Here is a 12,099-nt window from a genome sequence, read left to right as displayed (position 1 = left end):
TACAATCTTCACATATTAAATTAACATTTACTAAATACCTTTAGTAAACTAGTTTGAAAAACTCATAAAATTATACCAGCGTCAAACGCAGCATCTTTTTGGTGAATATCAGAAACTACTTTTGCACATTTATCTTTCAAGTCTTCGCTGAGTGCAACAGCATTAAATGGAATTAAAGGGGAATCAGAGACTCTTAGCAGTACGTGCATTAACACTTGAGAATAAGCTAAATGTGCACGATAGCCAGGATCTCCATAACTTTCCATCCATTCTATAGTGTCATATTCAGTGTGGTAAGTACTAAAAGTCTCCCCTTTCCCCTAAAACAAAAAGCGATAATTTATAACAACTGAATAAACATGACAAGATAAAATCTTTATCTGTCTTTCATTATCTACATTTGATTATCTGTCTTATCGTTATTTGAAAGAATTATGCTAATCATTACTGCCAACTCATGACAGAAATGTTTCTTACAAACTTGAAATTTGCACTTGTGACACCAGCAAGACAGTAAAAAGGAGCATAATCACTTGCTGACGTAAGCCCTCCAAACCTTAAAATAATGAAGATCGGATAATCAAGGAAGAATTAATGTTTTAAAAAGTTTTTATAATGGAAAAAACTTTCCATCAAAAAAAGTGTCATTTAAACCTATTGCTATTAAATACGGGTCTAGAAAAACGTTACAAAATCTTTAAAAACTTGGTTTAAAACTTTGAACTTAGTGTAAAAGTACACTTTGGTTGTTTTTTCTTCCCATCTGGATCAAAATCAACCATTTTGTCATAAACAGTTTGCTCCTTATCTGGATAAACAACCTGAAGTAAAGAAATCATAAATTTCAAACTTTTTTTCTTAATGCAATTCATAGAACAGTTAAATAAAAGCATTTTGTTGAGTTCTGAAGAATCGTTCAGTGGAAATAGTTGGTCCACAAAACTATTCAGCGTAATTATTAATGAAATCGTTCAATTGGAAAATGAATATTTGGAAACAACGATTAATGTATATCAGTTAGCAAAATAGATTACATTAAAAACAAAAAGAAATCATATATCACAACAAAAAATCTTAGAAAGTTATGATGAGTTTAGAGATTTAATGTGTTAAATAATGATTGCAGATATTTTTTATAAACTTTAAATACCAAATACCAGCTTTGATGAATTCCAAATGGCATCTCTAAGCAGCCCACTGCCAATTGCTAATAGACTTTCATTGCCTAAAAATGATCGCATAAAAAGAAAGGTTATACAAATTTAACTGAAAATTATTTTAACTAAAACAAACGTTTTTCATATTTTGTATATGATGGGATTGATTTTCATTCATGCCTAATGTGGTATGATGATGATGATGATGATGATGATGATGATGATGATGATGATGATGATGATGATGATGATGATGATGATGATGATGATGATGATGATGATGATGATGATGATGATGATGTGGTATGTTTGACATGACTTAATATATTTTCATTTACGTAAAGAAGCAATAGTATTTTGCTCAGAAAAAAATTTTTTTTCTGTACCTATGAACTTTTAATGAACAAAACATATTTTTTGTTTGTTTTTAAATCATAAACCGTAACAAACCAAATATTGCAGGATCAAGATTCAAGTACACAACGCCGCGGTTACGTAATTCGTGCAAGAATTCCTAAAAATAGTTTGTAAGCCAATGAAAGTGAAATACCAATCAGTGGAAAATCAGTTAAAAAAACACAGGTTGCGAGAAAATTTTAAAAGCGAAATTGAAGAATCCAAATCAAATTTTAATATTTTTTTACTCAATATAACATATTGTATTAATGTATCAACAATAATGTATTATAATGTATTATAATCTATCATAATGTATTCTACTTAACGTATTCAACATATTCTCTTGATAATTAAAAACGATTAGTCCAATGTTTTTCTAGTAATTCTATTGTATATCTACATTGATGTTTTCGATTGACTTTCAAAGTCTCGCATATTGAAATTTTGAATTTATTTCGAAGTTATAAATTAATTTTCTATCTATACTGCGATTCCATAATATCTGTAAAATACTAAACTAAAGTTGCCATAGTATCTTCATCTAAACAAAAAAAAAAAAAAAAAAAAAAAAAAAAAAAAAAAAAACTTCATGGTGGAAATGTTTTAGATTTCTGAAAAGATCGTAGTGATTCTTTTATGAACCCCAGAAAACAGATGCAATAACCTTTTTTTAAATTTTTCTCTTCTTATCTTGGGCTGAGAGCTAAATTTTCGACTGTAGTCTGCTGAAGATGTTTCATTTTTGGGTATGGTAGTAAGTTTAAATCTAATCCATAATTATGATCATCTGAGATGCCCAAAGCATTAGCAATTTCATACAATTCACACTTGGATCTTCACAAATATTTGCTTAATGATTTCTGATGGTGCTACTGATGAAAAACGAAAATGGCAAATGGCATTTCTCGCTTTATAGGACATGCTTTCAATGATTTTTAAGCAAACTGTAAATATACATTGAGTATATAAAAAAGTTGAGTACATCAACTCATAATGACATTTATTCAAGTGAGGATGAACAACAAACTTACTTCTACAAACTCATTTGAACCCAGTAAGCCATGCTCCTCCCCATCCCAGGATATTAGTTTTATTGTTCGCCTTGGAAGCCAACCTTTAAAACGACTTTTAAATGTTCATTTATCAAAATGATAAAGAAAATTATTTCATTTTGAAAACAGAGATTTTTATTTTTAAACAGAAAATTTAAAAAAAACATGCAACTTTAGTTGCTTGTTATCAACTTAATGCATTCCAAAACATTTTTAGGGAGCTTTGACTGCTAACATTTTAAAAGTGAAAACCATAGGCTTTAGTTTTCTTATTGTACCTTGCCCTAAGCTGTTTTTTTCAATTGGCCAGAAAACAAAAAATAGGTTTTGTAAAAATAAAAAAAAACAACCTTTTTTTAATTTTTCACCAATAACTCTTGCCATCTCCATCATGATAGAAGTTCCACTTGAAGAATCTACAGCACCATGGACCCAGGCATCCCTATGGTTACCCAGCATTACATACCGATCTAATAAAAAATCATCAGAGCAAAAATGTTTAAAACCTTACAATATAAGGAATATTAAAGTAATATTTTTCTTTTAAAAAAATACAAGTCAAGCAAAAAATTACAAAAAAAAAAAAGTCAACTAAAAGAAATTATAATAAAACCTTTAAAGTGGTGAAATTAAAAACTTACCTGGCTCAATGCTTCCTTTTACAGTACCTACAATATTTGTTATTGTGCGTATCACATTTTCATTGTACACTTCAATCTTTACTCTTCTAAATATAAATGTCCAGTAAGGTTAAGCTACTAAATTTTGTAGGTCAAAATTTTTTACTTTTTAGACTTTTCATTTATAACAAATGTTAAATAAACCTTTGCTATCAATCAAAGCCACTGTTAAATCATCTAATACACGTCTGCTAACAAAATTTCTTTGAAACTTAAATTACTTACTTTTTACCGGTCAGTCTGTATGTTATATTAAGCATCCCCTTCCAATCCTCAGGAACAGCAACACCATCCATTTCTCTACAATTCAAAATACTTAAAAATCACTTCTTAAATTATATGAAAAAACAAAGGCAAGTATATTGGGTTGGAAAGATCATTCTTTGGCACTTGTGCCAATACGGATCTTATTAGAACACGGGATGTTCTATTAATTTCTGGAAAGCTTTAGCATTATGTTTTAATTCCTCAACATTATTTTCTAAAAATTTCTATGCAAATGTATAAGCACAGGTGATTCACTTGACATAAAACGTCAGATCAGAAATTCCATGAAGTTGATTCCCCAAAGTCTAACACAACATAACAAGGACATGCGCTTCGAGATCTGCACATTCTTGTTCTCCAAAAATCGATGCTTCGACTGCTTAGATCTTTTAATTACTGATTATGAGAATTTGAGTACTTTATGCAAACCACATACACAAAAGCATCAGTAGGTTGATGATGAAGAGGGGGTAAAACCAGAACCCAAAGCATATCCTCACTAAAAGAAGTTCATGTTATCAGTGAGGTGGGATGTGCATGTTATAGTGCAGTTTGAGCCCAACACCACCATAATGGCTGGCTATTACTGTCAACAACTGGAAAGAAAGGCAGAAAGTCACTCAAATGTGGCCACAGCACCAAAAGATCTATTTTTTGCATAACAATGCATGGCCGAACACAAAAAAATTAACATGTCTTAAGCTTATAGATATAATATGAGAGAACTTTTCCCACACACTATAATCTTCAGACATCAGTCCATCATTGCTTTTCCATGTTCTGCAATTTCACATGTCAGAGAATAAATTTGATAATGTTTGCAAACTCAAAGCCAATAATCATAAATTCTTCAAAATGCAGTCAGGCAGGTCCTACAAAAAAAGATCCATTCCTTGCCTAATAAAAGGATAATTGTTGTTGATAGAATGGGGATTATATTGTAGATTGATTATGTTTATTCAGAGGATTATAGTGAATTAAACTATTTTATGAAAGTGAAAAAGGACTTTCTTTCCAGCCTAATAAGAAAAGAAACAAAGCTATTATGTTATCAAGACAACATAATAAGTAAGAGTTTATCTTGCTTACCTCTGGAGCCAAATTGTTAATAAGGAATACTAGAACTTAACACCTGTTTACATCAATTACAATACTTGTACATAAATAGTTACAAATTGGGAAAAAAGGGGGAGAAGGGAAGAGTAAATGTAATCAGTTCTAACTATTTGCTTTGCATTCAAGTTTTTAAAGTTCACTAGGGAAGTTTTTAAAGTTCACTAGGGAAGTAAGGGTATGAGCAAACATAAGAGCAAACAAATATCTAATTAATCTCAAAAAAAAACTTAAAAAACTAATATTTGATTGGATATTCTGGAAAAACTAATATTTGATTGGATATTCTGGAAAAACTAATATTTGATTGGATGTTGCTGGGTATTTGAACTTTCAATAAAAAAAAGTCAGCTTAAAAATGAAAAAAAAAAAGTTTATTCAGAGGATTGTAATGAATTAAGCTGTTTTATGAAAGTGAAAAAGGACCTTCTTTCCAGCCTAATAAAAAAAGAAACAAAGCTTATGATGTTATCAAGATAACATTATAAGCAAGTTTATCTTGCTTACCTCTGGAGTCAAATTTTTAATAAAGCTAAGCTTTTAACTTTCAATCAAGATAAAAGTCACCTTAAAAATGAGAACTTTAGCAAATACTCCTCAAGCAATATCAGAGTAATTAGTTATAACTTTTAAATCAATCAAATGAAACACAGCTGTATTTTAAAAAACTTTCCTCATCCTAAGAAAATATTTTCTTAAATGAACAGAGCTCTTTTATTGACAAAAAACATAGAAGATAAAAAACTCACTTCATGATGTTAAAAGCGTCATAAGCAGATATGGGTTGAGTAGGTAATTTTGGCAAGTCAGCACTTTCAGGTTCCAATCTGTAAACCCAGTCTAGAAAAAGTACAAATGGCATAAGAAAAACTCAATAAGACTTGAATTATATAAAATTAAACAAAAGAAAAAAAATTTTTTTTTTTTAAACTTTCTTTGAATTAATTAATAAGAAAAACTTAAAACAAAATGTATATATATATTTTTATGCAGAATTTAAGTTTATTTAATTTTTAGATACATAGGTGGTCTTGAAAATAAAAATAGTAAAGAAATGCACACAACAAAAAGAAAACCTGTCTTTATTGGAACAGAAAGCACAAAACAAATATGCGCATTTTATTTATAAGCACATTCATATACAGATAAACATTCATCTATGAATGTGTTTATAAATATACCTTTTTTATCTTTAATATATATATTTTTTTCAGATGAAACATTTCAACAGATTTATCAATTGTTTAACCAATGTTTATCAGTGTAAAACTGATAAATTTAAGCTGAATTAATAACTGTTTTTCATTCATTTTTTAACCTAAATGAAGCCAGATCTGTTTGCACCATGTGTATCTATTAAAGTAGTACAAGTACTACTTTAATAAATTCTAACCTACAAGATCCTTTAAAGCATAGCTCACCCTGCATAAGTGTTTTAGGCAAATCGCTCATCTGGTAGGTTTAACAACAATAAAAAAACAGAAACCCAATTGATATACTTCATGTGCAAGATGATACCAAAATTAAAAGCACTATGACTATTACCACTGTTGTAAGAAAATGTAATTTATTAGACAATATAATGCCACTGCTTACTGATCAAGGTTTTTTCTAAGCACCTAATATTAATATATTTTTATTGTATAAAAAAAAACTGCCATTTCATATATCAAAGGATACATTGCAAAAATAGCAGAAAAACAATATATATGCAATGCTCTTAAATCCAATAGGTACTTTTGAACTTTTAAACCACTGGTTGTCATAAAGTTTGTTAAATAACAGAACAAAAATTTATAAGAAAAACTTGCAGAAAAATTACCCTAAATAAGAGATGGTATAGTTGATGCTATTACTATTTCAGTGTTTCAGGACTGAAACCATATGTTTGATACTGCAATTTATCTAAGCTATGTTTTTATACAAGTTAAGCTACATTCTAAGTGCTATTGCAAAATAAAATTATATCAGCCTGGAAAAAAATAATCTTTTAAAGTAACTGGAGTAAATGCACAAAAGACTTTTAGCTAACTGGTTTTATTTAAAAACCAGTCAATGAAATATAACTTTAGACATCTCCCAGCACAACCACGAATTTGTTAAACTGCACTCAGAGTTTTGGATCATTGGTAGCTGACAAAATTATTGGCTTCATTTTATATATAATTTGTGCTATCAGATTATTATAGATATCAGTGGTCAAAGCAGATAATACTGAGACAAATACATTAACTCAACCTACAGTGAAAATTTGATGTTAATACTTTTTTAGAAATGATTCAAAGAAATGAAAAGAAAAAAACAATAAAATAAATAAAGTTACCTTAAACAACATGATTTTATATTTGGAACTCATGCAGTTGATGGTTCAGTTAAAATTCACATGAGTAATTTAAAAACAAACCTTTTGAAGGATAACCATATGTTAAAGGATCACCATAGCTGATCTTTATTGATCCTCTTTGGACAGAACTTCGAGGTAACCATTTACTTTTGGGAAACAACTCATCATCATTAACTGGACCAGACTCTTTAGGATCACTGTAGATCACAACCCCAATGGCACCACACTTTTCTGCCAAACCAACCTGGAAAAAAGCAACTATTCATTTTAAAATTAACTTTAAATACCAGTGTAGCACTTTTAATAAAAAAAAAAATCAGATTTTAGATTTTCAAATTTGCATGAAAATGTCTCAACATAAAATATTATGATGTAGAAAGTTGTTACCTTATCTAGATTGTGATAGTTATTTTTATATTTAAAAGCATGGAAACTGCAAAAATTTACATAAAAGTAAAACTATGATTTTTATGTGAATGTACATTATACTTATATGTAAATTTAAGTTTATTACATTACATCATTACATTACATCATTACATTACTTAATTCCATCTTTATGCAAATTTACATTAAATTTTTATAATCAGTTTCAATGTTTACATATTTAAAAATAAATGCCACAATTAAGATAAGGTAACAACGTTTTAGGCCACAATAATTTTTTTACATTTTTGAAAACTTTCAGAGAAAAAATAAATAAATAAAGATTCAATAATTTACCTTGCTTCCTCTAGATATCTTACCATATCGCACAATCACAACTTTGCCTGAACAATTTATGCCAAGATCTTTAAGCTTTTCAAAATCATCTCTTCGACCATAATTCACATAAATAGGTTCTCCCTGTCAAGCATTGAAGTTTGATGAGAAGTTTTTTTTTTTAGTTATCTTTATCTTTATCTTTAAAGGAATTTAGTTATCTTTATCTTTACCTTTAAAGGAATTTAGTTATCTTTATCTTTAAAGGAACTTTTAGAGAGAATAAAAAAAAACTTTCTTATAGAGAGCAATATCAAATTTTCCTAAAAACTTTTTTGATTTTGATTAACCACAAGAATATGGCTGTAATAAGCTGGCAAAACAGGTGGCAAAAAACTTACCTACTTATTATAAATTGTTATAGCTACTTAACTACTTAAATTATTATAGCTACTTAACTACTTATTATAAATTATTTAGATTAACCGCCATATTAACTTTGAGAAATTATATAATAATTTTGAGCCATATTAACGTGTGGCAAAAAAATTAAGAAACAAAAATTACATTATTTTTTCCTATATAAATCAATATCAATATGTTTAGCTTTACATAATTTTCAATCTACTATGTGTTTAAAATTTACCTAAAAAAAATATTTTTTAAAACTGAGGTTAAACGTTTCCAGGAGAGAGAATCTTTGAGAAAGTGTTAAAAATTTCGATTTAATAAATCCAAAAATAAAAACATCAGGAATCATCAATCACTTTTTAAAGAAAGAACTTGCGCATTCACCTTTGTATGAGGTCTTAAATAAGTTGAAAACTGACCAATTAAATAGAACAAAAAAACAGGATGGCCATCTTCACGGACAGACTGGCTGAGCAAGCTTAACTCAAGCAACTAGTAAACAGTAGATATGGAATCAATAAAAATTGGGCTAAAAATTTGGAATAAGCCATCAAAACACTTCATACCAATGATCAAAAATGCAAAGATCTTACTATAAATTACTATAAAGTTAACAAAAACTACAAATTACAGTGATGATCAAGCTTTTTAAGCCCAAAAATTAAGTCAAAAGTTGGTTAATCATCTTACAGAAGATGACGATGAATATTATTTATTATTTATCGTTATGGAAATGTCTGGAAAAACTGGATTTTACACCAATAACATTGATAAGTGTCCAGAAAATATCAATTATGCAGTAAAAGAAAAATTCCCATCAAAAGTTTTTAGCAATTTCAAATGCAGATATATCAAATTTTTTATTCTAATAGCAAAGTTATGCTTGACTTGTAATTAAGTTATGAATTTGACTTTGTCAAGCAACTTGTCATCAAATCTGAGTTATTTTTGAGGAATGCTATAAATAGACTTCTATTTCTTCATGAACATTCCCAATTCCAGTACATATTTTGGCCCACTTTGTGCCTAGTACTCAAACACAACTGATGCATGGATGGATGAAAACTTGAACTATGTTGCCAAGGAGATCAATTTGTCAATAGTTCCACAAGCAAGACCAATTGAAATTTTTTTCGGGTTGTTTAGCACAAAAAAGATTACAAAAGTAGCTGGGAAGCAAAAACAAATGATCAGTTAATCAAAAGAATCAAAACAAAATCCAAAGAAATTGACTTACAGTCTGTAAGGGAGTCAGAATATTTACAGTCTGTAAGGGAGTCAGAATATTTACAGTCTGTAAGGGAGTCAGAATATTTACAGTCTGTAAGGGAGTCAGAATATTTACAGTCTGTAAGGGAGTCAGAATATTTACAGTCTGTAAGGGAGTCAGAATATTTACAGTCTGTAAGGGAGTCAGAATATTTACAGTCTGTAAGGGAGTCAGAATATTTACAGTCTGTATGGGAGTCAGAATATTTACAGTCTGTAAGGGAGTCAGAATATTTACAGTCTGTAAGGGAGTCAGAATATTTACAGTCTGTATGGGAGTCAGAATATTTACAGTCTGTATGGGAGTCAGAATATTTACAGTCTGTAAGGGAGTCAGAATATTTATAGTCTGTAAGGGAGTCAAGGCAAAACTAAGATTAATGATAGCAGATGACGGTGTTTTTCATTATTTAAATAAGCAAAAACTTATAATGAATAAATATTTTACAAAACACAAAACACCATTTCTTTGTACTTTTTTCCCTTAGTTTTTGAGATATTTAATTTTAAATTTTGTGCCATTACTTTTTTTGCCACCCATTACTTACATTTAAATGTTAAAAATTATAAATCAGAGACGAGTAACAACTAAAAATTACAGATTAAAGTTTCTGATTCAATGTCTGATTGCATCAGTCACTAAATGCTAATTACAAAAAAAAAAAAAAAGCAAAGTTTTAGAACAAAATAATTACAAGATCTTAATTATTCAAAGTTACTTTTATAAAAAATTCCTTTAACTTTTATTTGTAAAAAAATCTCTTTTTACTAAACAAGTATAAAAAGAAATAATATAGAAACTTAAAAATTACCTCAACAATTCCTTTAGGAGAATATGCATTAAATGGAGGTATAACACCAGTAAAATTTTCATTTGATACATTAGTTTTATAGAGAGGCATCCCATCCAAATCAAGAACTGATACGGCATTTTCCTTTTCAGAAGATGGAAAGGACAGATAAACATTGTAAGACAGTTTCTCTGCTTTAAAGCCACTACTTACAAATCTCTTGTAAACTTCTTCACCAAGCAAATTGTTACGTTCAGAAGTTGCTACATGAGGTTTTCCAGCAAAAAACCTTCAGTTATAAAAACGTCAAATGTAAACATATAAATCATTTTTATTTTATTAAAACAAGTGTAATTAATTGGCAAACTTTAAATAGCAATCACCTCAGATTCTCTTGGATTTTGAGATGATCTATTGATGAAACTATTTCTTGGTAAAATTTATCTCGATCAGCTTGACTCAATCTTTTTAATGTTGCAGATTCTTCAGTGTTGTAACATTTTGAAGAAGCCCTACGCACCACATAGCCCAGAACAAAAGAAAGAATAACCACTAAGCCAGAGACAAAAACTACAATTATTCTTCTTTTCAATTTAGATTTCTTTTTCAAGATTTCACTGTTTTCATCTTGAAATGTCTGTAAGTTCTTCATTTTTCTATGTTTAATACTTGCTCTGATATTTTAAATTGAAAAAAAAAAAAAAGAGGAAAGTTTGAACTTCCATTCTTTTAGAAAATACAGCAGCAAAAACTCAGAAGCCTCACACATTTTATTGTCAATGACTAATACAATCCAAAATCTGAGAAGGTCACTGATTGATAACAAAAATGGATTTGCTATTTCAGTGACATGAATGGAGATTTTATATTATGTCTGCTTCTACTTATATTGAATATAATGAAATGCTTTAGCAACTAAAAATTTCTAACTTCACAGCAAATTATAAATACAAACTTTGAAAAAATGTATTCACTATACTTTAAAACTTTAGTTATCTAACATTTCAAATACCAATTGCATTCAAGCAATTGGATTCAAGCAATTGCATTCAAGCAATTGCATTCAAGCAATTGTAAATAACCTATCTATGGCAATAATAAAATTATCTAACTTCTAATATTCTCATCTTATCTGAGCAAAATCTTCTGCTGAGATATTAGGGTCACTGAAGAACCACAAAGAAAAACCAATGATATAAAAAACAAAAAAAAGATTTTTTCAAAATAGTTCTCGACCATTCAGAAATATATTGAAAAATACAACATGGGACTTACATCACAAAAACAAAACATGGGATAACTTCCACTTTACATGATATCATTAAAAAGGACAAGAAGAAAAATTGATAAGAAGCTGGTTTTTAAATTTCAAAAGCAAATATTTTTGAGAAATGAAACCTATAGAAAATTTGCCAACATACAGTGGATGTAGAAGTAGAAACTTGAAAATTCTAAATGGTAATCATTCATAAATTCATCTTTGTGGTATTACTACTTAAATTAACAAAACTTTTATTTATTTCAGCATGTGAATCAAAATTTGAATTGTTCGATAGCAGAAGATGAAAACTTTTCAAGGGCCATCAGGAGTGCACCGGACACTACAAAAAGTGTAGTGCTTTAGTGGCCATCAAACCATATCTCCTGGCAATCAGATTCCATGGTGTCATGCCGTTAACAAGAAAAGAGAACTATTCCCAGGGCTCCTGCCATTGTCTCTGAGTTCAGCATTAAAGGGACATTATTTATGAAGTAGGTAAAACACAGGTCACAGAACCATCTTGTTAAAAGCAAAAAAAATCATTTTACTGAGCTAGATGATTGAATAACGAAAGAGAGGACACACAAACTAATGCATTATATCAACAATTAATGTGACGTATTTCCTGTATCTGAAATAACAAAATAACAAAA

The 12,099-nt window shown here is 29.0% G+C and overlaps 1 protein-coding gene across 1 annotated transcript in view; it reads right to left on the bottom strand.

Moving 5' to 3' along the window:
- LOC145201436 (uncharacterized) overlaps positions 1-10,880 on the bottom strand; it is a 54,506-nt gene extending 43,626 nt beyond the window's left edge. The window contains exons 1-14 of the mRNA XM_090084191.1: positions 10,569-10,880; positions 10,207-10,474; positions 7,736-7,858; positions 7,073-7,256; positions 5,418-5,508; positions 3,514-3,588; positions 3,250-3,335; positions 2,959-3,078; positions 2,588-2,670; positions 1,608-1,671; positions 1,158-1,225; positions 742-821; positions 478-556; positions 77-320 (exon numbers count right to left, since the gene is read on the bottom strand). Of these exons, the coding sequence (XP_089940317.1) occupies positions 77-320; positions 478-556; positions 742-821; positions 1,158-1,225; positions 1,608-1,671; positions 2,588-2,670; positions 2,959-3,078; positions 3,250-3,335; positions 3,514-3,588; positions 5,418-5,508; positions 7,073-7,256; positions 7,736-7,858; positions 10,207-10,474; positions 10,569-10,837 (1,834 nt within the window). The 5' untranslated portion in view covers positions 10,838-10,880. The remainder of the gene's footprint in view (positions 1-76; positions 321-477; positions 557-741; positions 822-1,157; positions 1,226-1,607; positions 1,672-2,587; positions 2,671-2,958; positions 3,079-3,249; positions 3,336-3,513; positions 3,589-5,417; positions 5,509-7,072; positions 7,257-7,735; positions 7,859-10,206; positions 10,475-10,568) is intronic.
- Between the last annotated feature and the right edge of the window lie 1,219 nt (positions 10,881-12,099).

The sequence above is a fragment of the Hydra viridissima genome, unplaced genomic scaffold (genome assembly GCF_058129835.1).
Source record: "Hydra viridissima isolate aposymbiotic clone 2 unplaced genomic scaffold, HvirCarnegie_v1 scaffold_4, whole genome shotgun sequence".
Lineage (NCBI taxonomy): Eukaryota > Metazoa > Cnidaria > Hydrozoa > Anthoathecata > Hydridae > Hydra > Hydra viridissima.
Note: the sequence above shows the minus strand (reverse complement) of the source record. Positions and strands in the feature narration are given on the sequence as shown.